Below are 24,441 nucleotides of genomic sequence, written 5' to 3'. Positions count from 1 at the left end.
TGTGGGACTCCCTGCGCCGGTCCCGGGGGGAGAGGGGCCCTTGAATGCCCCCGAGTGCCTGCCGCTCACTGCACGACACGCCAACGGAGTGTCCACCCTGCTGGGCCTCAGTGTCCCCTCCTGCACAGCACTGGTGGGGGCCGGTGATGGCCGGGGACAGTTGTCCTGTCGGAATGTCCTGCACCAGCAGGGGTGGACACTGTCTGGTGGTACGTTTGGCTCTGTGGCCTTGGCCTCCGTTCTGCCCTCTGGGAAAGGCGTGACCGTGAAAGCAGCTGGGGACAGAGGGTTGCACAGCAGACCCTGCTCCTTGGGCCCACACGGCAGTGCTCTCTGGCCCCTGGGCAGGCTCTGTGGACGATAGGGAGGGAGCCCAGGCCTGCCCCCCACTCTGCCATGTGTGCCAGGAGGGCAGGTGATGGCTGCTGTTGGGGGAGGCACTGAGAGGCCTGGGGGTGGCTGGGGGTGGCCAGGAGTGTTGAGCTGCCCCCCCGGGACTCCTGAGACCCACCAGGAGGCTGTGGCTGGAGATACTCTGGGTCCCCTCAGTGTCAGGAATTGGGGACTCCCTAAGGGATGGGGGAGCGGCAGGCCCCCCCAGGCTGGTTCCCGTGGTTTGTCACCCCTATGCACCCCTCCGATGGAGGCCCTGCATGTCCCCAGGAGGATGGACGGGTTTGCGTTGGGGGCTGGAAGCCCCTGCATGGCCTCTTCTGGCCACCCCAGTCCACAGGAGCCTCTGGGGTTTGCCGCCCCAAAGCTCCCCATGACCCACACACCTCAATCCAGTCGACAATGGGTGTTGCTGCCATACCCAAGCAAGAATGTGGGCAGAGGGGGACATAATCTGGGCCGGTGAGCGGCTGGCAGGGGACAGCAGGAGGGAAGACGGGCTCATTTCCGGGGCCTCGGAAGCCCAGGGGGGCTGTGGGGCCGCGAAAGCCGGGACTGGAAAGGGGTCCAGGTGGCAGCTTCCAGGGCAGACCTGGGGCTTATCAGAGCGAGAGGCTCGCCGGACACACAGCTCAGCGCCCCTGCCGAGTGGGGGTTCCCTGCCCACTGGAAAGGGCTGCTCGGAGGGCTGGGGTCAGCCAGATGCGCTGGGCCCAGGGAGAGCACGGCCAGGCCCCCCACCTGGGACTGCCCAGACACCGGCCGAGACTCCTGGCAGGACAGTGGGCTGGACGCCAGATAGCCTCACGGAAAACAGGGAGAGGAAGGTCACTGCCTCGAGCTGCTGAGCTAGAGGCCCCAACCCGCCTTCCAGCCCGTGGCCTTGAGTTGCTTTCCCTCCCAGAGCCTGTGTCTCTGCTCTGGGCGACAGGGAGCACGACGGAACCACCTCGCAGGCCTGAGAGGCTTAACGCGGTCGCGCTGGCTCTCAGGCATCATCGCCGGGGCCGTGCGTCATCGGGGGACGCACTGAGGAGCCTGCCTTAGGGCCAGGACCCCCCGTGTGGGAAGGCACGTGAACCCCCCACCTCTTGGGGGCCTGCCACCAGGGGAGGGTTTTCCAAACGGTGCTAAGGGGTCCAGCAGGTACGGAGCCAGAAGCAGCCCCCGGGGCCTCCTGGCCTCCCCGGGACCCGCCTGCGGTGGGAATTCCAGCTGTTCAGCCTCCCTCTACAAACGCGGCCCCGGCACGTTCTGGGGCGCAGGGTACAACAAGAGGGGAGACGGAGCTTGAGCTGGGCACGAGCCCGGCCTCCCGCATGGGAGCCCTGTGACCTTGAGCCCGTCCCCCGAACCTGAGCCTCGGTTTCCCATTTGTGTGAACGAGCTGCGTGCTGCTTCCCCAGTTCCACGGGGCCGCCGGCGCCTCCAGGATGCACGGCCTGGGAACGTCTCGCCCGGCGCTCTGTCGGCTCAGCACTCGGCACCGCGTCCTCCCACAGCCCGGACGCCGTGGCGGGTCACCCCATGTGGCAGGGCTCCGTGCTGAGGGCCCCCCCCCGAGCCAGGTGCCCGCCGGCGTGGTGCTAATCCTTTCTTCCTTGGGAAGTGAAATTATAATCACTTTTAATTGAAAAAGGAAGCTGATAGGATCCGGAACCTGACGGGAGAGTAACGAGCACTGCCACCGGGCCTCCACGGAAGCTCGTTCATCTTGTCGCTCCGGAAACCGCTCGTTAACCCCGCCGTCCGCACGGCCCAGCAAGTGAGGGAAGGAGGGCTTCTGGGAGGGTCTCGCTCAGTTTCCCAACGTCACAAGGCTCTCCGGCCTCCAGGGGGGTGTCGGAGCACCGCTGTCGGCCGGCTCCCTTTCCTCCTGCAGCCTCAGCTTCCTCACCTGTGAAATGGGTCTAGGGCTGCTCCCCCAGGCTGGCTGGAAGCAGGGAAGACCGGCCTGAGGCACCTCACCCCAAGCCCCAGGGGAGCAGGAGCCGAGCCCAGCCCCAGCCCGGCTGGCCCCCAGGAGCCCATTCCCTCCGGGTCTGCAATGCTCTGCTGCCCTCTTGCAGAACTTGATCTCTGTGCCACAGTTGGGGTCACAGGGTGAGGGGTGACCGCTTACGAGTTTCCCGAGGCATGCTCTGGGCCCCCACGCCCCCCCTCAGGTGCCTCGGCAGTGCTCTCCCTGGGCCCAGCACATCTGGGCCCTCCCTTGGCATCAAACGTCGGGAAGCTGCTCGCTCCCTGAAGGCGTGGTCGGTGCGCCCTGGGCTTCATGTGGGGCTGAGAAAGGGACGGCAAAGGACGGACTTTCCTCAGTGGATGGGTTGTCTGGGGGAAGGACGACGACAGGCTTTCCCCAAAAATCAGAGCCATGGGAAGCTTTGAACATCCATCTTCCGGTGTTCCCAGTGGGACCCTGAGCCCAGGGGGCCAAGGCTGGCTGAGGCTGGAGGCACTGAGGTTCCTGCCCCACACTGAGGCAGTGATGGGGGGCTGCAAAGAAGGACCGAGAGCCAGGTCTCTGAGAGCGGGTGTCCGCCCCGACAGAGCCCATGGGGACCTCGGGTCTGCAACCATATGGGGTTCAGGGTCCACCCTGGGGACAGAGGGCACCAGGATAAGGCCAGCCACCCCCACCGCCCAGCTTCCCCCAACCTTGGTCCCTCTAGCCGCGTTCCCTCCTGGCCGGTGGGGTTGGGGTTGATAGAGCTGGTACCCAAACCGGGCAGTGCCAGCCCTTCCTCAGACCAGCTGCTCGGCACCCAGACCAGTGTCTTCCCTTCTCTCGGGCAGGGGGGCCAGGAGCAGGGACACTAACAGCTGCTTCAAGCATCGCTGGAACGCTGCCCTGGCCACGACCTCGATGCCCCTGGTCCCGGGAGCCCAGGTTCTGCCACTGTGGCCTCCAGCAAGCCCGCGCCCTCTCTGAGCAGGCAGAGCTCAGAGCAGTGTGCAGCTGAAGTGAGCACAGAAAGCTAGGTGCCCCCAGAGATCCTCGTTCTAGAATCATGAGCCCATTCTGAAGAAGACGCCTTGCCCGCGTTACCGTAAACAGTGGTTTCCTTGGACCCCCGAGTTCTGCTGCTGCCATTAGTCCTCATGAGCCACTGCCCTGGGGGAGTTCCTATCGGCTTTAGGACAGTAGACACTTGCTGCACACACCCCCACCTTGGCCGACAGCTTGCTGGGGCCTCTGAATCCCAGGGCGACCCCGGCATGGCAGACCCTGGGTGTCACCACCCCTGCAGCCCCTTGTCCCTCTGAGCCAGGGAGAAACACGTCCCAAAGAATAGGCCAGGGGGCCGCCAGCCTGTGCCAGGACTAGCTGCGTCCGGTGTAGGCATTCGCGGTACCGGATGCACCTCCCAAACTGAGCATCGGCCTTGCCCCCAGACGTCCCTGCCCTCGGGTGCCAGGGCAGAGATGGAGGGGCCCCAGGCAGCACCCCTGCCTGCTGCCTCCTCCAGGGGAACGGGGTCCAGAGTCTGAAGACCGTGCACCCCCTCCACGGCCTGGGAGAGCCCACAGGATGTGCATGTGTGTGTTTGCACATGTGTGTGTCCACGTGCTGGGGACTGTTCACACGTTCAGGCATGTGTGCACGGGTACCCGTGCGTGCATGCTTCTGGGTGGGCACACATGGGCGTGCATGTGCTGAGGGGGGCGTCTGGCCCATCTCACAGACGGACAAACTGAGGGCTGCAGAGCTTCCCCAAGGCACCCAGAGAGGTCAGCAGAAGGCTGGGCAGAGCCAGGTCCTCTGAAGCCTGTGCTGGATCCCGAGGGTGGGGCTGAGCCCACACGGCCACAGGACAGGCTGGACCCCAGCCCTCATGGTGCCTGCGGTGGAGTTCGGGGCAGTGCATCAGCAGGCATCAGCAGGCATCAGCAGGCAGGGAGGGCCAGAGAATGACCGCAGGCAGCAGCTATGCTAGTTTCATGGTCAGGGAGGACTTCCTGGAGGAGGTGGCACTGCAGCTAGACCAGGGGAGGAGGGAAAGGAGGCATATCCTGGGAAGGGAATGGCCAGGGCAGGTGCCGAAGGCAGGAGCCTGCCTGGTGTGCAGGGACGTGGAGCATGGCAGAGGGCAAGCAGGTGCCAGGGACGGTGGAGGGGTGAGGGCAGAGGGTGGCAGGACAGAAAGATCTAGGCAGTGCCGTGCACAGACCTCTCGGGCATGTGGCGCCCGAACCAGGAGCTCGGGCGTGAAGGCACAGGATTCCCTGCAGCGATTCTCCCCTGGGTACCCCGCACGTTGCCCTCCAAAGGACTTGACACCTCTCCTACTTTTGATTCCCCAGTCTCCCTCTGTGGCCCTTCCGTGGCCAGCCTGTATGGGACTGTGTGGTCACTGCCGTCTTGCAGGTGAGAGTGCCAAGGTCCCTAGAGAGCTGGCCAGGCTCCTGTCACCCAGGACTGCTGGTGCCTGGGGTTCCAGAGGGCACCGTCAGCGCAGGCATCAAGGACAGCCCCTGGCCAGAGTGGTGACCGGGCCGGGACTCCCACCTTTGATTCCTGGCGCCTCTCCACATGCCAGGTGGTCAGCTGGGCCAGCAAGTGCGTTCCAGACCACACGGGCTGTTGGACGTGCCAGACCAGGCCGCTCAGGCTCGGGGACAGTTCCCCCAGGCCGGGCTGGACATGGACAGTCCAATGCGTGTCCATCTCCTCCTGTGGTCCCCCTGCTCCCACAGCCAGCCGCAGTCAGCGCAACCCTGTCACACGTCGGCCAGACCCTGTCCATCCCTGCCAGGGATCCCAGGGCTCCTAGCTCCCTGGGGATCAGATCTGCAGCCCCGCCCAGGGGAGGGCGTGTGGGGTCTGGGATGGGCCGCTGCAGCCGCAGGTGGTGCAGGGATCCCACTCGGTCACCAGGTGCGGTAACTAGGCTCCATCTGGCCTGTGGGCACTGGCTGGCCGGCTGACCCCTAAAGTCTGGGAAGCTAGGAGCTGCTGCGGGAGTGTGTTTGCACTTCCAGCGCCGGTCCTTGCGGAACAGAAGGGCAGGGCTAGGGGCCTGTCTGGGCCACCGGGTGGGCGACGGCCCCATCCGGAGGCAGGAGTCCCCGCTGCCCCGCCAGCCCCCTCCCTGTCATTCTCGAAGACATCGTCTTCTCCCACATGCTCCTCTTATCTCCCTCCTGTTCAAGGATCTCAAATGTGCGCCCCGATAAGGCAGACAAACCCGCTTCCCGGCCCCAGGCAACGCCTGCCTCCACATTCCCACAAGTCATTAAGATGAACGCAGCCGATAATTGGCAGATCGCTCGTAAGCACTGCTGCGGAACCACGGCCTAGATACCATGGCACCGGCACGGGATTATCTGCGCACTCGGGTATCAGGTAGTTTTTAAGCAAAGCGGCAGCGTTTGAAGGGAAAGGGCAGGAGAGTGTCGGTAGAAGGAATGTCACTAGGAGCCGTGCCACAGCGCCCAGAGCACCCGGCTGGTGACTAGGAGCCCCGGTGTGGCTCGGGCCACGGCACTCAGCTCCCCAAGGATCCAGGGCCCATGCGGGGACACGGCCGGCCAGGGCCGGGATGGCTGCGGCAGGAACGGAGAGGGAGCGAGGGGGGCACTGCGTGCCACAGCCTTGGCGTGGGGGTGTGTGGGGACACAGCTCTGCCTGGCCATGCTCTAGCAGAGACCCTGGAGCCGCTGGCCCCGCCCTGCAGAGCTGGCACCAGGCCCCCTGCACGCTCCCCTGCCCCCAAGGGGCGGCCAGGAGGGGTGCACTCCAGGGAGGCCAGCAGCAGGGCCGGAGGTGGGGGCAGGCTGCCAGAGGCAGGACAGGGAACCAGGGGTCAGGGCACCTCCCAACCAGGAGGCCCTGACCCGGCCGCAGTGCTGAGAGGCCCTTCCCCACCTGTCAGGCCCTGCACGCCCTCACTGGCCCTGGCTCCTGCCCTAACACCCCGCGTGTTCCGTCCCACCCCACTCCCACGTCCGCGCCTGCTTCTGCCTCCCTTGGCTGCCCCAGCTGGGAGAGACCCCTCACGTGCCTCAGCATCCCATCTGTAGTTCATGAGGGGCCCCGGCAGGGCGGCGTGAGGAGAGCAGCCCACCGTGGGGCCAGGTTCTGTGGCGGATTCTCTGGGGCCGCAGGGGCGCGGTGGGGAGGGCTGAAGCGGGAAGCAGGGCACACAGCACTTGAACCCGGGTGGGCGGCCTCGTGTGGCTCGTCCCAGCCCGCCTGACCCCCTGACCCCTGGCTGGTCCGGACCCCGGCAGGTGCCTCGGGTAGGGGGCTGGGCTGGGGGGCTGAGGAGTTCCTGAGCGGGGAGGGTCTCATGCTCGGGCACAGCCCCACAGCCGGGAGACAGGCCGGGGCACCAGGCTCTGACTGCACAGGCCAGCCCAGGACATGGGAGCACGGTCTGCCATGACCGCGGGGGACACCCTCAGTGATCACCTGACCAGTATCGCCCTGAGGGATACACATGCAAGCAGGAGGGCTTCTCAGAAGAGGCAGACAGAGAGGACCTAGGAAGCGCCCCCTCCACAGGGGCCACTGCATGCTGGTGTTTGCACAAATCATGGGGCGTCAGGAACCCCCTGAGGTCAGGACACTGATGGTCCCAGAGAGGCCCGGGCTGGCCCGGTTGACCCGTTGCAGGGGTGTGGGATCGGGAAGGCGGGAGAGAAGCAGGTGAGGCGACCTTGGTGCGGCGGGGGTCTCCGGAGCAGCCGGGGAGCGAAGGGACAGGAGAGCGGAGAGAGGGCACGGCCACATGGGGCAGATTGGGGGCAGGGGAGGAGCCGGAACAGAGGCCAGACGCCATGCAGGGGGTCGGGGGGTCGCAAGGAGGCCCCGGGAGAGCCAGGTCCAAGCCTACAGCAGGACTGCCGGGAGCCACCGCCCCACACCCCAGCCAGAGCCAGCTGCACGTTCACAGTCTCGGGTTACCGCGGACAAGGGGGCCAGGTAGTGTTTCTGCAGGAAAAGGAGGTGCCTGCACTCCCGGGGGTTCCCTGGGGCGGCCTGGGATCGGAGGGATTGCATTGACTTCAAAGGAGCCCCAGGCCCGCTGAAACCCACACCCAGGCACAGCGAGGGGCCTTGCCAAGAGCCTGGGCGGGGGTGGGAGCCCGAGACCCTGGGCACACCTGTTGCCCCGAGCCTGCTCTAGTGTCCAGGCCCCGGACACGGTCCGTCCGGCCCCTATAGGAGCCACGGGCCGTAAGGGTGACATTGTGGCTGAGCTCTGCCCACAGGCTTGGCACCCCCGGGAGGGGAAGGGGTCCCTGGGGCAGGGCCCACGGTGCGGAGCCGCTGTGTCCGGCACTGGAGCACAGTCGCAGGCCGGCTTCTCGTCCCTTTGCCTCTCCGCATGCTGTGCGACGGACAGGTCACACCTCCTTCTGTCGTGCTGACCTCCCAGCAGACCCCGTGAGGCAGAGCCGAGAACAGCCTTGCACACGCCTCGCACAAACGTAAAGACATCTGCTCGATCGGACGGGCGAGGGTAGGGACGACTCCGCACGGGGTCAGCCCACCTGCCAGCTGCGGGGGAGGGGCGCCCTTCCTGCTCTGGCGCGGGACTCAGACCGCAGCCAGGGACCTCAGGAGGCATCCCAGACCCGTCGGCCAGAAGAAGCAGTGTCTGCTGCGGGGCGGAAGCAGCTACGAAAGCAGCCGCCGTCGGTGTCTCACACAGTTTCCAGGTCAGGAGTCCAGGAGCGGCTCCGCAGGGTGGGCTCAGGGGCTCCCCGAGGTCATGCTAGAAGGTCGGCACGGGCCGCCGGCTGGTCTGGAGGCCCAACTGGGGCTGGAGGCACCGCTTCCCAGTGGGTGCTCACGTGGCTGTGGGTGGGGCTTCGGGGCCTCGCACGTGGCCTGCCCACGGGGCTGCTGAGCGTTCCACAACTTGGCAGCCAGTGGCCCCCGGGTGGGCGACTGCCGGCGAGCAGGGCGGGATGCTACTTCCTCGTAGGAGCTGATTTCTACAGGTCCCCCTCCCTTCCCCAGCCCCGGTGCATCAGCCGGTCTCCGTGCGCAGCCCACCTTGAAGGGGAGGGGATCGGGCTCCAGCGCTGGGAGGGAGGAGAAATGAAGGGACTTCTGGTGACTTTCAGAGCCGTCATCCCCGCGCTTTGACAGCCTCTCTCCGTGTTGGCTGGTATTTGCATCGGTAGACTCTGGAAGGAAACACAGGAATCCGCCTCCGGTGCTTGCCCAGCAGGGCTGGGGCAGAGGGCCCGTGGAGCCGGGCTTGGCACGAGGCTTCTCTCTGCAGACCTCAGAGCGTTGTCCCGGGTTTGGGAAGCGCATGAATGCGTCCTCTGTGCACACACTTCCTAGCAGAAGGAAGTGTAAAATAATCATCAAGCCCAGGGGAAGCAGGCGGCCGACCCCCAGCCCGGCAGGGGCCCCAGGGACAAGCCTCTGGAGCTCACCCATCTCCCTGCGGCCCCATGGCAGCCCCACTGGCTCTGCAGGGCGCTGGGTGGGGGCTGGCTCCTCCGGTGGGGAGGGGGCACGCCACCTCTGCCACACACCATTTGGGTCCTGACGTGCTTTCCATTCTCTCGGCAGCCAGGAAACTCTCATTCCTCAGGAAACGGACCTGCACAGCGACCCGGCTGATGGGCTGACTCCCCAGGTACGTAGCCAAGGACACCGGAACAGGGTCAGGCCACCTCTCGGGCCAGAGATGTCCTTGTCCCCAGCCCGAATCCCTCCCCACCGCACCTGGCCGGCCCCCTCCACCTCCAGCCATGGGGCCTTCCAGCTGCCTCCCCGAGAGACCTTCCCCCGGACTTCGCTGTGCTCTCAGGGCCCCTCCCTCTGGGGCTCCAGGGAGGCAGGGGGAATCACCACCCGAGATGCTGCCATCCCCCAGCCTGTCCCAGCCTGTCCCTTTGCCAGCAGGCTTGGCCGTGTAGCTCGATGTGGCCACTAGATGTGAGCAGCGAGGACTCGGGCCGAGCACAGACTCCATCCCGCTGCCTTTGCGGGGGCTGAGGTCACACGTGGCGGCCAGGCTGCTGGGCATCAGGGCAGGCTCCTCGGAGGAGGTGGCAGTGGGTTGCTCTTGGGGATGGCCAGGCTTGGAGCCTGGGACAGAGAGGACCCTCGGGACACAGGCAGGTATAGAGCGGCTTGGGGATATGTAGAAAGGTCCTGTGTCCTGGGAAGGCACAGAGGGGCACTGAGGCTCGGGGAAGAGCCAGCCCCCCCCCCACCGGTGTACCAGGCACCAAGCTAGCTTATGTGGCCATTGAACCTTAGGGCCACCCCGAGGGGGAGTCGCCGTGAACCATCCCTACAAGGTCAAGGTTGTGAGAGCTGAGCTTTCCCCAGCCGTGAGAGCCTCCGTGTGTCAGACCCCAGGCCCCGGCAGGGCTGAGTCGCCGGCTCCCTGTCCCCAGGGCCTGGACTCCACAGAAACATAACTAGTCAGCAAACCACGCAAACAGCACACAGTCTTTGAGGGGCCCGTCCTGCCCGTGGGGCACAGCACCAACGTCTTCTGCACCAGCCGGGGGCTCCACCGAGACCCCCACATCCCAGGGGCAGGGACGCTGAGGGCCTTGCCCCCCGTCACAAGGTGGGTCAGAGGCTGAGGTGGAAATGTCCAGGAGGGCCCTGCCCCCTCCCCAGACCACGCTGCCCTGGAGCACAGGGGGCTCTGCAGGGGTCCTGGCCCTGAGCTCCTGTGGACCCTGTGCATCACCACCGGGTCACATGGGGATCCCAGGGACCCAGTGCCTGCCACCAACTGTGAGGCCCCTATCTCCGCTCCTTGCCCATCAGCCAGGGCTGGGCGTAACAGTTCCAGCCTCCCGAGCCAGTGCGAAAACAGGAGGAACTGATGGGAAGTGTCCAGTGCCCCGGCCCACAGCAGAGCTCGGAGGGAGCTCAATGCTGCTGTTACCATCATGTATTCATTTGACAAACATCTCCCATGAGACTTTGCTCTAAGGTCTCCTGGTCCCAAGAGAGAAAGGAGAGTGGAGGACGGGCCCCAGGCAGCCAGCCAGGTTGGGGGAGGGTAAGGCTGCCACTTAGGAGGGTGATGGGTTGTGGGGGGACCCCTGGGAGTGGGCGTGGCACCTCCCAGGAGAGCGAGGGGTTCTTGTGCTCCAGTCAAACACAACGCCCCTCCTCAGTGGGGCGGCCCCTGGGCAGGTGTCCACGCACAGGGAGGGAGTGCCCCCAGAGCCTGGCACTGCCTAGAAATCCACACGCAGGCCCGCCCTGCGGGAGCTGACCAGTGGGCCCCCTGGGCAGGGTCAGCCACGCCAGGGACAGACTCACCTCCTCCCTTCCCACAGCTCCAGGCATGTGAAGGTGGCCCCGTCCTCCTCCCTGGGTGGTCCCCTGCTCGCCCCTGGTTTTATCTCAGGCCATGCCAATTACACCTAGGTGCCCGTCATCCCTGCCATGGGGGGGTCCAGTCTGGGAGTTTACATGGCACACGGGGTCCTTCCACTCGTGGCCCAGCTAGCACCTGGCAAGGCTGGTTTGAGGGTGGCCAGGGCTCTTCTCCCTCCCAAAAGGAAGCCTCCCCTGAGCGCAGGGGCTCCCCTGTGGCCCCCTGACTCACCGTGTGCTTTCCTTGCAGGCTCCATTCAGGACCATGAGAACAGGCTTCCCCAGGGGCCCCCTTGGACCACCACGTCCTCCCAGCGCCCAGACGGAGGGGCCATGCCCGGGGAGCAGCCCCGCCGAGCACCGCCCCCAGCCATGACCCGAGACCCGCAGCCCTGCCAAACAGCTGGTGGCCCAGGGGGGCCCTCCCAGCCCCCCAGCGAGGATGGCGCCCCAGCCAGCAGGACCACCAAGGCCACGGGCAGCAGAGCCTGGGTGGGGGAGCCTCCAGAGTCCCAGCTGTGGCAGGCCAGGGAGGAGGAGCCCAAGGCGCCCCTCCTGAGAGCCGAGTCCTTGAGCAGCCTCGCAGGGAGGGGGGACAGCCCGCAGGGCACTCCCGGGAGGAGCCCGGCGCAGGCTCTCACACAGCAGTCCAGCAGGGCCGACGGCAGCCCCCAGCAGCTGTACAATCGGAGCATCGCTGGCCCCAGGGCCAGACACACTCTGGACAAGACTCCTGAGGGCCCACAGGGCGAGGACCCCGGGCCCCCAGAGGCGAAGGCCCCACCAACCCCAAAAGAGCTCAGTTTCCAAAGGTGCTTCCAGGAGACTCCCTCCAGCTTTACCTCCAGCAACCATACCTCACAAAAGGCCACCTCTGGGCCCCCGCCCCTCAGGCTCCCCCCGGGCAGCAGCGCCGGTCCCTGCCAGCCGGCCTCCTACTCGGAACTCCAGGCCGGGGGTGCTGACAGCTGGCCTCCCGCTGTTGGGAACGGCTTCCCAGGTGCTAGACTTGGGGTCCCTGCTGCCAAGCCAGAGCCTTTTCCCAAAGGGGATGGCCCCGGGGTGGCCTCCTTCCCGTACCCCCTCCAGGCACTGCACGGGCCCGGCCCGAAACCCTTCACCGAGGATAGGTCCCCGCCCACGTATGGGGAAAGAGCGCTGGTGTTTGCCTTCTGCCAGCCCAGGGGAGCATGGCCAGAAGACGCGGTGGGCACAGGCACCACCTACCCCCTGCCCACCCAGCCCACTCCCCAGCCCCCACCCTGCTACCCGGGCCGGCCCAGCCTTGATGCCCCCAGTGACCTCGGCTGTGCTCCCCCGCAACCTGGTGCTGCTCCCCCAGCCCCCAGCCCTTTCTCAGAGAGCACGGCCACCTTTCCGGACAGTTTGCACAAGAGCCTGACCCAAGCCCTGCCTGAGAGACTGCTTTTGGCCCAGGACGACAGACTGGGGAGCCCCAGGGGGCCCCCAAACTCTCTGTCCCAGAGGCACTTTCCTGGACAGCCCTATGGAAGGCCCGGGGCCAGCGGAGTGGGGACCAGCCCGGGGCCTCTAGACACAGAGCTGGCCGCCCCAGGGCCCCTGCCCACCAGAATGCCCCCACTGTGGGACCCTGCCGCAGCCCCTTACCCCACACCTCCCCTGGGCCCCCCAGCCCCTGCCGGGAATGCCTTCTTCGAAGGCCAGGCCAACCTAGGCCAGCGCCTTGGCCTCCCCCGGAGCCCCCCACTGCCCTGGCCCCAGGTGCTCCCAGCCACCGGGCCTGGCCCACAGCGCATGGAGGTGCTGAGCCAGCTGCCTTTCCCCGCAGGGGCCCCCGAGTGGCAGGGCGGCAGCCAGGGAGCCCTGGGTGCTGCTGGCAAGACCCCCGGACCTGGGGAGAAGCCGGCAGTCCTGAGAAACAGCCCAGGTCAGCACGGGGGCAGCTCCCCTGGCCTGTTTGCCTACAATGGGCTGAAGGACTCCGGAGCCCAGCCCCTGTTCTTTGGGGTGGCCCAGTCCCAAGTCTCACCCCGGGCAGCCCCCAGCCTGCCCCCCCCCCGGGCCGTGGGCGCCTCTCCCTGCGGGTCCCCGCTGCCCTCGCCGGCCACCAACACGGCCGGTAGCAGCTCCTGCTCCTCGCTGTCCCCGCTGCCCGGCAGCCCAGCCAACCCCGGCTCGGAGGAGAGCCAGGGGTCCGGCCCCCTCGGGCCCCCCAGCCTCTTCCACGCCCCTGCTCGCCCCCCGGAGACCAGCAGCCCCTACCCGTCCCCTGAGCCCCCACACGCCGTGCCCACGCACTACCAGCCAGAGCCCATCGGAGACTTCCCTTTCCCCGCAGAAGGGCTGGGGCCCGAGGGCCCTTTCAAATGCCTGGAGGAGGCCCCCTTCTCGGGCTCAGCCCCCGAGGCCAGGCTGGAGGGCTTCCCCCGGGAGCCACCCCCCTACCCGGCCCACCACTTCCCCCTGAGCAGTGCGAGCCTGGACCAGCTGGACGTGTTGCTCACCTGCAGGCAGTGTGACCAGAACTACAGCAGCCTGGCCGCCTTCCTGGGGCACCGGCAGTTCTGCCGCGCGCTGCTGGCCAGGGCCAAGGACGGCCCCCCGCAGCCCCCGGGCCCCCCTGACCCCCCCGCTGCCCCCAAAGTGCCAGCCAGCGGGAACCTGAGCCTGCTCAGCCACACCAAGACGGTCCCCTTCCTGCTCAGTGGGGACCTCCGGGCTGACAGCAAAGAGGACCCCCTGAGGACCAGCTTCCTGCCCAGCCTGGCCACTGCCCCCTTCCCCCTCCCTGCCACAGACCTGGACCCTGAGGACGACGCCAAGCTGGACAGCCTCATCACCGAGGCGCTCAACGGTCTGGGGTACCAGTCGGACAACCCCGAGATCGACAGCAGCTTCATCGATGTCTTCACTGACGAGGAGCCTTCTGGCCCCAGAGGGCCTGGTGCTGGGCAGCCCCCCAAGACCAAGATGGGGACCGTGCCAGAGAACAAAGCCCAGCACCCGCTCCTGGGCGAGGCCGCCCCTCTGGAGCCCCAGCTCCCCCGCCCTGGGAATGGGGGCTGCCCAGCCCGCAGCCAGCCCAAAACCCGCTCCCTGGGCCCTGGGCCCACAGAGGCAGGTGGGGCTGGCCCGGCCAGCCAGCAGAGGAGAGGGAAACAGTTCAAGTTGTTCCAGAAAGGGCTGGACACCTCCAGCTCCACCGATAGCCGGAAGGGCCCCAGAGCCGCTCGCCTGAGGCCGAGGAGGAAAGGCCATGGGGCGGAGGCACCCCCATCCCGCCCCCGGGACCTCAGGACCCAGGCCCCCAGGAGCCCCGCCGATCCCAGCCGCCGGGCCCTCCCCGTGGAGACCAGGAGCTCGTCACGCCTCCGCCTGTCCCCGGGGAAGGGCTCCAGGAGGAGGAAGCCCCGGGCCGGCACCTGGAACAAGGAGCTCATCCACAAAATCGTGCAGCAGAAGAACAAGGCCCAGGGGCGGTCACGGCAGCGCTGCCCAGGCGGGCGCTTCCCTCCGGCCCCGGCGAGGCAGGCGCCCAGCAGTGCTGAGCAGGGCCTCCGAGAGCTCACCTGTGTCTCCGAGTCTGAGGAGGAGGACGGCTCACGGCCGCGTGGCTCCTGCCTCCGAGGGCGGCCCCGCCAGGGCTGCGGCCGGCGGCACCGAGGCACGAAGCAGAAGGAAGCCGATGTGGCCCCGGGCCCCGAGGAGGACAGAGGGCCACAGAAAGCCAGGACGGTCGGGAGGCAGGAAGCCACAAAGGTCAGGGCCTCCCCCAGCCCCGAGGAGCCAGGCAGCCCTTGCCCAGGCCCCGAGGAGAGAGGCTCCAAGCATCTCCTGCAGGTTCCAGCCAGTGTCGGGCCCCCAGAGGAGAATCATCCAGCCCTGGACTCCCCCCCGGAGACCAAGAACCCCAGACCTGCTGAGGAGCGACCGCCAAGTGCCACCGAACTCCCCAGAGAGGCTCCAAGCTCTTCTCCAGCCTCCTGTGGGGAGGGAAGCCCCCGGTCCCCAGCCCCAGAGCCGGGCAGAGGGATCCCCCCGCTGTCCCGTGGGAGTCTGCCAGGCGCTGCCCGGTGCACAGAGCCACCCACCTCCCAGGACAGAGAGGACCCCTACCCATCAGGAGAGCTGCTGGCGCCCGTCGCTCACGCGGCCCACACCTCCGCCCTTGAATCTGGCGCCCTGTTTTTGAAGATCCCTGATCTTGGCTGTGGCCCTGCTCTTCTTAATGGAGACCCAGTGGGGGTTCCACTTGCCAGAAAGGGGGCCCAGCCCTACAGCAGTCCCCCCAGCAAATTGTTCCTCGGACCCGAAGACCTGCCTGGTTGTCTCCAAGAAGGCCTCTACTCCAAGCCCTTAGCACCAGACACTCCGGCTGCCAGGGGCGCATGCCGGTCCCAGGACGGTTTACACGCCAGTGCCCTTGAGCCAAAACCACCGAGGAGTCCACCCTACGCGGTCCACAGGGGCCCCGACAAAGCTGGACCCCCACTGACCCTGGAGTCCACACCGCTCTTCCCGGGGCTACCTGCAGACCGGCTTGACCCACCCACCTACCGCAGCCGGCAGGGAAGTGGAGACACCCACCCCCCGCCGCTGTGCGCTGATCCTCCCCCAAGGAAACCCCAGTTAGAGCCGCCATACTCCCTGCTTCTGCCTGACAAGGGCTGGTCGCTGCTGGAGGAGGCCCCAGTGCTGGCCAGCCATGTGAGTCACCTTCCCGACCTCTTGGGGGAGAAGGCCTTCAGTAGGAGACGCCCCGGGGAAGCGGCAGAGGCCGCCAGCCCTTCCCCTCTGCCTGGCAAGGTCAGCGAATGTGGCATCGCTTCTATGGGCAGCCTGTCCGAAGATGAACTGGAAATCAAAAGGCTGGTCGCTGAGTTAGAGACTCAGCTGCAGAGTAAAGGGGTGTCCGGGGCCCCAGAACTGCCGTGCGCAGCTGGGCAGGTGGGCACAGGGGCCCCTCTGCCCACCCGCCAGGCCGCCTCGCCCCCCAGGGACGCCTTCTCCGAGGCCAACCTCACCGGCCTTGGGGTGTTGACTCCACACCCAGAAGGGGCAGAAACAGCAGTGGCCACCACGGAAGGGGGCCTGGGGAGTCCCCAGGAGGAGCGGCCCTCACCCCACCCAGGAGAAGCAGCCCTCTCCCCCTGTGTGCATGCAGACGGGGCATCTGGGACCCCCAAAAGCCTCAGTGGGGCCGACCGCAGCTTCCAAGCAGTACAGAGAGCCAGAGTCTTGGAGACAGGCCCCCCCGAGGCCAAAGGGGACTGCGGGGTCCACGCAGATGTCTCTTGCCCCAGCTCTGGAGAGCCGTTCAAGCCTCCACGGGACATGAGACGCTTAGCAAGGTGCAGCCCAAGCCGTGAGCCTTTACTCCTCCAAAATAATGAGGCTGCCAAGATGCATCCAAGCCACGCCCTGCCGCCCCTTCCCTGCACACAGGCAGGAGGGCCCGGCCAAGAACCCCCCGAGCTGGAAGCATCTGGCCACCCACTAGCCCACCTGGAGCCCAGCTTGGCCTCTCAGGGGGCCGCCCCGTCCTGTGATGCCAGTCATAGCGACGCGCCCGGAGAATGCTCTGTGAGCCAAGCAGGCCCGCCCCACTCTGCTGTGGGGGGCCCTGGCCTTAAGGGTGATGAGGAGTTTGTTCCCGTGGGGGCCTCCCCGAGTCCCGCCTGCACGTCCAACACCAGTCCTGGCGGGAGGCCCCAGGACCCAGCCGCAAGCCCCCTCCGTCAGCTGCAGCTCCTGGTGGCCAGAGCGGCTGGGAGTGAAGAGGACACCCTGGGCTCACAGGGGTGCCCGTCCGCTGGGACCCCAAGCCCTGGGTCTCTGGAAGGGGTCAGTGCGGAAGGTGGGGACATGGCCCACAGCACCCCCCAGGACGTCCCCGCAGCGGCCAGATGTCAGCTGCAACCTGAGGCTGATGGACACCTGGACCCCCTCGGCAAGGCTGGGGAGCCCGAGGACCGAGGCAAAGCAGGCAGACAGCAGCCAGATAACTGGGGGGATCTGCTGGGGCTGGATAGCCTCTTCACGGTCAGTGCCAGTCCTGAGACTGCCCTGGCCGGGCTGGCCAGGGAGGCAGACCAGCTAGGGGGACAGCTCCAGGGAAACATCCAGTTCGTAGGCCTTCGGAAAGAGGCCTGGGCCGCCCAAAGCCCTACCTCTTGTGATGCAGAAACTTTGGTTCCAGCCTTGGCAGTGGCCCATGTCCGAAATGGGCCTGAAGCCCGGACCTCCGAGAAGGCGGCCAGCCCGGGCCTAGAGAAGCAGCTGCTGCTCACTGGGGACAACCCGGCTTGCCCCATCAGGGAGCTGACCACCTGTGTCCCCCCTCCCGCTTCTGCAGCCACTCCCATTCCCCGCGGCCTGGAGCATCTGCCCCTGGAAGGCCCTCCCAGGGGACCTTCAGGCGAGCTGGGGGGGCTGCTCCCAGCACCGCCAGCCTGCGGGGATCCTGACAGCCCGCAGCCCCTCCCACCCCCTTCTCCTGCCGGGCCCCCTTCACGAAGGGCTGACTGCAGCCCGGCCGCCACAGATGCTGGGGCTGGGCCACCTGCAGCAACTCCCCCATCTTCGAGGACAAGCCCCTGTGGTTTCAAGGAAAGCCCCCTCCTGGGGGACCACAGCCCCCTGCAGAACCCTCCCTTGGGCCGGCCTGGCTGCATCAGTGTCTCCACTCCAGCCTGGGGGCAGGACCACCGTGAAGGCAGCGTGTCAGGACCTCTAGAAGGTTCCAGAGAGGAGAAGCCAAGGAGCTCTCCTGTCTGTGTCACCAGTTCTCCCCCCGTGAGGCCCAGCTCCCCAAGAGTCACCATGAGCACCCCTGCTGGGACTGACGTTCCCACCGCAGATGGCACAGGGGCAGAAAGAGGCCCTGGGGTCGACCATCCAGACCAGCACGGCTGGGGAGCCCCACCCCACCACAGCCCCAGCAGGAGGCCCCCTGGCCCTGCCTCCCCAGACCCTCCAGGCGACAGGCAAGGCCAGGGTGTCACTGCTGTGCCCACCAACCCTTCCACATGGGGGGTCACAGGGCCAGAGTCCTGTGCCTGCCAGGAAGGCAAGGCAGGGGCTGGCCGCTCTGGCGCCACGACGGCCCCTGGAGCTGACACCAGCAACCTCGCCGTCCCCTGCCAGTCCCCGGAGATCCCCCGGGGCAGGACCACGTCTCCCAGCAGCACAGCCCAGGACTCCAGACCTAGCTCTCCCCAGAGCCTCAGAACTGTTCACTGCACACCCCAGAGTCCACAGGGCACCAGACAGAAGGCTGTGTCCACAGAAAATGCCCCCCAGGAGGACAGAGCCTCCAGCGGGCGGCCAGTGACCTGTGAAGTGTGCGCGGCCTCCTTCCGCTCCAGGCCGGGCCTGAGCCGCCACAGAGCCCGGAAGCATGGTCTGCACAGGGGCCCCCCCGTCCCACCTGGCCCCCAGCCTCCAGCATGCCAGCCCCCCGGAAAGAGGAGCCGCCGGGCACCTGGGAAGGAGAAGTCCAGCCAGGTGCTGAATGGCCCTGGCCGTGCCACTGGGCTGCATCCTGACCAGGGTACAGAGGCTCCTGAGGATGAGTCAGGCCCGCAGACAGCCAGGGGACTCAGTGCGGGGGGCACCCTGGGCTGTTCCCCCAGCCGGGAACCTCATCCCCCAGGTCCGGGCAAGCCGGGAGAGGACATGAGGCAGGCAGAGCCCAGGAAACAGGCCCCGCTGGTGAGGGATAAGCGGTGTCCCAAACAGGGAGACAAAGGAAGCAGCCAGCGGCGGGGCAGGGCGCCCGTGGATGTCCCCATCAAGGTGGAGGGGAAGTCGCAGGAAAAGGGGAGAAAGCCAAGAGCGAGGAGGTTCCGGGAGGCGAGGGGTCCTCCGGTCAGTCCCGGTGTGATTTCCGGCAGAAGCCGCCGGAGTCTGTCCACAGCAACTGCCAGTCCCCCGGGGCCTCCCGGCAGCCACTTCTCAGTGCAGGCCAAGCCGGATGCCAACACCTGCTGGCCCGGGGTGATGGAGAATACGGTGGACACAGATCTGGAGGAGACACCCGCACAGAAGTCACTCCAGGATTGGATGACCCATGGGGAGGGGGTAGGGTGGGCGCCGCCTGGGGACGGGCCCAGGGGACAGAAGGCAGCCCTGGCCAGGGGCTGCTGGGGGCCCAGGGAGGCCAGAACATCGGACGTCCACAAAGAGCCGGCATGGGCAGCCGGGGCCGAACCTGCAGGGTACTGCAGAGAAGTGGACAGTGGGTCAGGACAAGGAGTCAGGGAGGGGCCTGGGCCCTCCTCGAGCCCCCGGGGCCCTCAGGAGACACATGCATCCGCCGGAGGCGCCAGCAGCAGCTGCTCCCAGAGCCCCCTGCACAACCCAGAAGTGCAGGTCGGGGTCCCGGCACGTGAGGGCGCTGCTCCAGGAGCCCCCAGCCCAGGTCTCCGGGAGCCTCTGAGCGTGTTTGATGATGAAGCCTCCTTTTCGCAGCTCTTCCCTCTGGGCGACCGTTTGACAGAGAAGAAGAACCCCCGAGTCTATGGGAAGCGCTATAAAAAGCCGAAGGCCCCGCCCCCGCTGGAGCCCCTCAGCGAGGTGGGGGGCCGTGTGGAGCTGGGCTCGGCTGGCCTGTCCACGGACCTCAGCGACTCGGGCTCTCTCTGCCTCTCCCACGAGGACCCGTGGGGTGAGGAGACCGCCGGTCTGCCGGAGTCCTTCCTGCTGGAGGGCTTCCTGAGCAGCAAGGTGCCGGGCATTGACCCCTGGGCCCCCAGCCCCAGCCTGTGGACCCTGGAGACCTACCCCGGGGTGGACTGTGCAGAGGACCTGCCCCCCCGCCACACGGAGGACTGGGGGTCAGAGAACATTCCCGAGCTGCACAAGGTTCCCGCGTCTTGGCGAGACCTGGACCTGCAGGTCCCAGCTGAAGGGGTGGCCTCTTCTCTAGGAGACCTGAGCCCAGAGCCCCCCGACCTGGAGCAAGAACGCTACGACAGCGGGCCCCCCGGGGCCGCCATGGACCTGGAGATGCTCCGCACCAAGCTGGACGAGCAGGACCTGTGCTTCCTGACGCCCCAGGACGACCCCGGGGGTGTCCTCAGCACGGGCTCCTTAGACTTCGCGGCCACGGCGATCCCCCAGGAGCCGCAGAGCCCGGGGGCCGCCGGGGCCGGGGGAGCGCCGGTCCGGGACCGGCAAGCCAAGGCCGGGAGGGCGTCCTACAAGTGCAAGGTGTGCTTCCAGCGCTTCCGCGGCCTGGGCGAGCTGGACCTGCACAAGCTGGCGCACAGCCCCGCGCCGCCGCCCACCTGCTACCTGTGCGTGGCGCGCAGGTTCGGCTCCCGGGAGCGGCTGCGGGCGCACCTGCAGGAGAAGCACGCGCAGAGCGGGCCGGGCCGCTGGGCCTGCGGCATGTGCGGGCGCGCGGCCGCCGACGTCTGGATGTACAACGAGCACCTGCGGGAGCACGCGCTGCGGTTCGCCCGCAAGGGGCCGGCGCTGGGGCCCCTCGGGGACTGGGGCGCCGACCCGCGGGGCGCACGCGTCCTGGGCGGCGGCGCGGGGCAGACGTCCGGACCCCGCGGGGGCGGGCGCTTCCCGGCCGACGGGCGCCCCGGGGAGGCGTCGGGGCCGCAGCCCGGGGCCGGGAGAGGGTCGCCGAGGGAGAGCGCGAGACCCGCGGCCGCCCGCCCCGGGCAGGAGCGCACCCCGACGCCGGACGGGGCCTCGGCGGGCAGCAGCGGCCCCGCGGCCTGCGGGAAGTCCCCTCCTCCCCGCGGCTCTGCCCAGACGCGCGCCGGCCGCTCCCCGCCGCCCCGGGCCGGCCGCGCGCCCCCGGCCTGCGAGGACCCCTCGCGCGACTGCCACCACTGCGGCAAGCGCTTCCCGAAGCCCTTCAAGCTGCAGCGCCACCTGGCGGTGCACAGCCCGCAGCGCGTCTACCTGTGCCCGCGCTGCCCGCGCGTGTATCCCGAGCACGAGCAGCTGCGCGCGCACCTGGGCGGGGCGCACGGCGCGCGGGGAACGCTGGAGCTGCCGCACACGGCGCTCTACGCCTGCGAGCTGTGTGCGCACGTCACGCGCGTCAGCCGGCGGTCGCTCGTGTGCAGCGCCTGCAACTACACCTTCGCCAGGAAGGAGCAGTTCGAGCGGCACATGCGCAAGCACCGGGGCGGGGCGCAGCCGCCCTTCGCCTTCCGCCGCGTGCGCAGGCCCGGCGCCCCCGGCCCCAAGGCGCCGGCCCGCGAGGGCGCGCTGCCCAGCAAGCGGCGCCGGGTGGCCGCGCCCAACGGCCCCGCGGGGCCCGGCCCCCGGGGGCCTATGTCCTGGGGCTGCAGCCCGCTCCGGAGCGAGGGGTCGCTCCCAGCCCTGCTCCAGCCCTGCCCAGAAGCAGCGCCTGGCACCACCAAGGGGCAGCCCGGGATCCCAGAGAGGCCTGTAGACCCCGTCGGCCACCCGGGCACAGGGGGCGACGTGCCCTCTGACCTCCAGGAGCCTCTGCCCCCGGCTCTGTCTCCTTTCCCGGGGGCCTCCGCTGATGGCCAAGGTGGCCGCAAGCCAGGCGGAGCCCTGGGGAGGTCCGCAGGTGAGGCTTCTCCAGGCAGCCCTGGGCCTTCTCTCCAGCAGGCTCTCCCGCTGGGGGGGTCTGTGCCCCGGCCCGGGGCCAGAGGCCAAGATGGAGAGGGGAAAAGGGCAACTGGCCCATTCTCAGGGAAACGCAGGACCCCGAGTACCCCTGACCTTTGCCTGGAAGCCCCGTCCCTGCCCCAGAAGGAGAAGCAGGTGTCCACAGGCCACACGGTGCCGGAAGGAGGTACAGGGGGACCCTCCCACAAGGGCAGTGCGGTCAAGCCTTGGGGTTGCCAGAGTTCATCAAAGGACAGGTCGGCTGTGCCCACCCCCAGCAAAGCCCCCAGGTTCCCGGTACAACCGAAGAAGGTCGTGGCCAGTCTGACACCCACAGAGCTGACCCATGACACTGAGCCTACCACCCTCAAAGCCAAGCCGAGCCCCAGCACCCAGGGCAGTGGAGGCCCACGGCATGGCAGCAAGACAGCAGGTGGCAGCCAGCCCCAGCCAGCCAGCGGGCAGCTCCAGAGTGAGACGGCCACCACCCCAGCCAAGCCCAACTGCCCAAGCCAGAGCCCTGCCCCAGACAAGCACCCTCCTCGAGCCAAAAGTTCTCCCAAGGGGCCAAGGGAAGCCGGTGACCAGGGTTCCCGAGGGAGCCTGGGCACCAAGGAGGATGGGGAGGTCATCGAGAAGAAGAGGAAGGGCCGGGCCCTAGGGCCAAGCAGGAGTGAGAGTGTGGGGAGCTTGGGGAGAGTCCACTTGGTCCCTGACAAGCCCCCCCGGGCCCCCCGAAAACAGGCGACGCCCAGCCGTGTGCTCCCCACCAAGGCCAGGCCCAGTAACCAGAGCAGCCCGATGCCACCCCAGCCGTCAGAGCAACGGCAGGCGGGCCCCGGACACACCCATGGGGACTGCAGACGCAGCAAGGAGGGACAGGGCAAGGCCTGCCCCCAGGGGAGACCCCTGCACAGACCCCGGAAGAGGGACAGAGCTGTCCACGGTGCTGAACCGGCTGACCGCCGTGCCTGCCGGACTGCCGCGTCCCAGAACGACCTCCTCAGCCAGCTCTTCGGGCAGAGATTGACCAGCTTCAAGATCCCGTTAAAGAAGGACCCTCCCGAGTAGTTCACGGCCATGAGTGAGTACCTGGGAGCAGGGCTCGGAACAGCCCAGCACTGGGGGCTCCTATCTGTGCTGATGGGCCTCAGACCTCTGAGGGCGTCTGACGGGGGCCACATGGCGGTCCGCCTGACTTTGCACAAGCACTCGGCGTCCAGTGTTAGGGCCGAGACTGTGATACTCTGAGCGGGGCCTGGGTGGACAGCAGTGCCTTTCTAGATGGAAGGTGAGGGTGAGCCCCTTGGAGACCATGTAGCTCTTTTCTCGGTACCAAGAACTCAGAGAGAGCCGACCCTGCCCCCCACCCCGTGCACCCTGTTGCCCAGGCGCAGAACTCCGCAGATGACTCACCCGACGGTTTGCACGGGGCCCCCCCCCTCCATGTCATCTGGCAGGGAAGTGAGCCAAGGCCGCCTGCACTCAGGTCACGGCAGGCTCCCCTTAGTCTTGCTGCTGTTGCTGGAAGGGCTTAGAAGCCACATGCGGAGGCAGGGCTGTCCCCTGGAAGAGCTGTTCGTGAGGCCCCAGGTTCCCAGGGCGCGCCAGGCTTCTCTGACTGCCGAGTGGCGATGGCCGCTGTCCGTGCTGCTCACGGAAACGCCGGTCTCTAGCGCACCTTGACCCCTGGGGATCGAGTTCCCGTTAGGAACTCAGAGAAAAGCTGCTCACCAACCAGCTCCCGCCACCCGCTCTCCCTCCCCAGCCCCCGGCCTCTGCTGATGCCTTTCTAGAGACTTCCTCCCACAAGGAGCTCTCCGCTGCAAGTATCAGCAATTTTACTCTGAATTTCTGGTGCTATTTCATGTCGTAATGTGAATTCAGTCTTCCTTGGTGCGTTTCATCTGGAGCATTGGGCGGGGAGCCCAGCTGGGGAGGCGCACGAAGGCCCACGGACACCGGCGGCCCCGATGAGTCCTTCACTGGCTCCCCTGGCCACTGGCTGGCCCCAGCCCCAGGGTGGTGGTCCGTGGTCAGAGCAGCCAAGTGGGGCACTGCAGGCCGGGGCATGGCGCTGTGGCCTGATCCTGGAGGCGTCTCGTGCACTGACATGATCCAGGGGTCATCGTGCATGTCCTGTCTTCCAACGGGGCGGGAGGGTGGGCGAGGTCTCCTTCTGTCCTTAGGTATGTCTGAGGTTTGTAGTTTGCATCTTTCTATTGGTTTGTTGTTTTGTTTTGTTTTGTTTTCACTTTTTTACCTTGGGTGCAATGTGTGTGTCAAAAGTTTTTATTTTGATATTTTGAAAGAGACCAAATGGGCCCAAATTCCCTTTCTCAAAGGTGCTGCGTGCGCTCAGACCGCCTTTAGTGCTGATGAATGAGACACGGGACTCTGAGGTTGTTCTGTGCGAGTCATGGTGAACACATCCTGTCAAATATATCCTCAGTATTTTCCCAGAGAGCCTCCGGCTGTGGCATCTGTCCTCTCGCCGCCCCCCTGCCCCCCACCCCCAACGCGAACCCGGGGCCTGGCCCAGAGAGCCTTGGCTTCCGTGGACGCCTCTGTCCCTGCAGAGCTGCACCCAAGCAGTCCCGCCAGCTCCTCCGGGACACGGTGGGGGACCTGACCTGGGGGATGGGAGCAGGAGAGGCAAAGTGTCGGGAACTTGTCAGCACGGCTCAGCTGGGGGTCTTGGGATGGCAGCAGAGGCCGTTGGAAGGGTCAAAGCGGGAGACAGCACCCACCGCAGGCTCAGACCCTGGGGCCCACCGTGTGCTGAAGACAAGCCTCGGAGACCCCGGCATCCAGGACAAGTGTGCCTAGAGAGCAAGCAGAGCTGTCCAAAGTCAGGCAGCCACGCTGTCCTGCCTCTGACCCCAGGGTGCGAGGGGCACTCAGAGCAGCCCCCCAAGGTGCATTCAGGGGAGGGGAGGGGACCCTCGGGGAGGGGGATGCACAGGTGAAGCCATACGTGGGGTCCCACCACCCCTGCTCACCTTCCTCGGCCAGGAACAGCCTTCCCAGGTGCTCCCGCTCAGTCCAAGCCCTCCCAGGGCCCGGGCCACCGGGCATGTGGACATGCCTACTGTGTGTTGCCCTTGGGGGCTTCCAGACCCATCTGTGGGGAGCTG

General features: G+C 67.2%; 2 protein-coding genes across 2 annotated transcripts in view; one reads left to right on the top strand and one right to left on the bottom strand.

Moving 5' to 3' along the window:
- The window catches only part of ZNF469 (zinc finger protein 469), a 39,985-nt gene extending 16,224 nt beyond the window's left edge, over nt 1-23,761 (top strand). Inside the window, exons 2-3 of the mRNA XM_047711722.1 lie at nt 8,933-8,999; nt 10,965-23,761. Coding sequence (XP_047567678.1) covers nt 11,048-22,375 — 11,328 coding nt within the window. The 5' untranslated portion in view covers nt 8,933-8,999; nt 10,965-11,047 and the 3' untranslated portion in view covers nt 22,376-23,761. The remainder of the gene's footprint in view (nt 1-8,932; nt 9,000-10,964) is intronic.
- LOC125089780 (uncharacterized) lies at nt 8,534-9,523 on the bottom strand. Its single transcript, XM_047712219.1, has 2 exons — nt 8,794-9,523; nt 8,534-8,694 (listed from the first exon to the last, which is right to left on the bottom strand). Exons 1-2 carry the CDS (start codon nt 9,390-9,392, stop codon nt 8,637-8,639), a joined length of 657 nt encoding a protein of 218 aa, XP_047568175.1. The 5' UTR covers nt 9,393-9,523; the 3' UTR covers nt 8,534-8,636.
- Nucleotides 23,762-24,441: the final 680 nt, after the last annotated feature.

This window comes from Lutra lutra, chromosome 17, assembly GCF_902655055.1.
Source record: "Lutra lutra chromosome 17, mLutLut1.2, whole genome shotgun sequence".
Taxonomy (NCBI): domain Eukaryota; kingdom Metazoa; phylum Chordata; class Mammalia; order Carnivora; family Mustelidae; genus Lutra; species Lutra lutra.
This window is presented reverse-complemented; position numbering and strand designations above follow the sequence as displayed.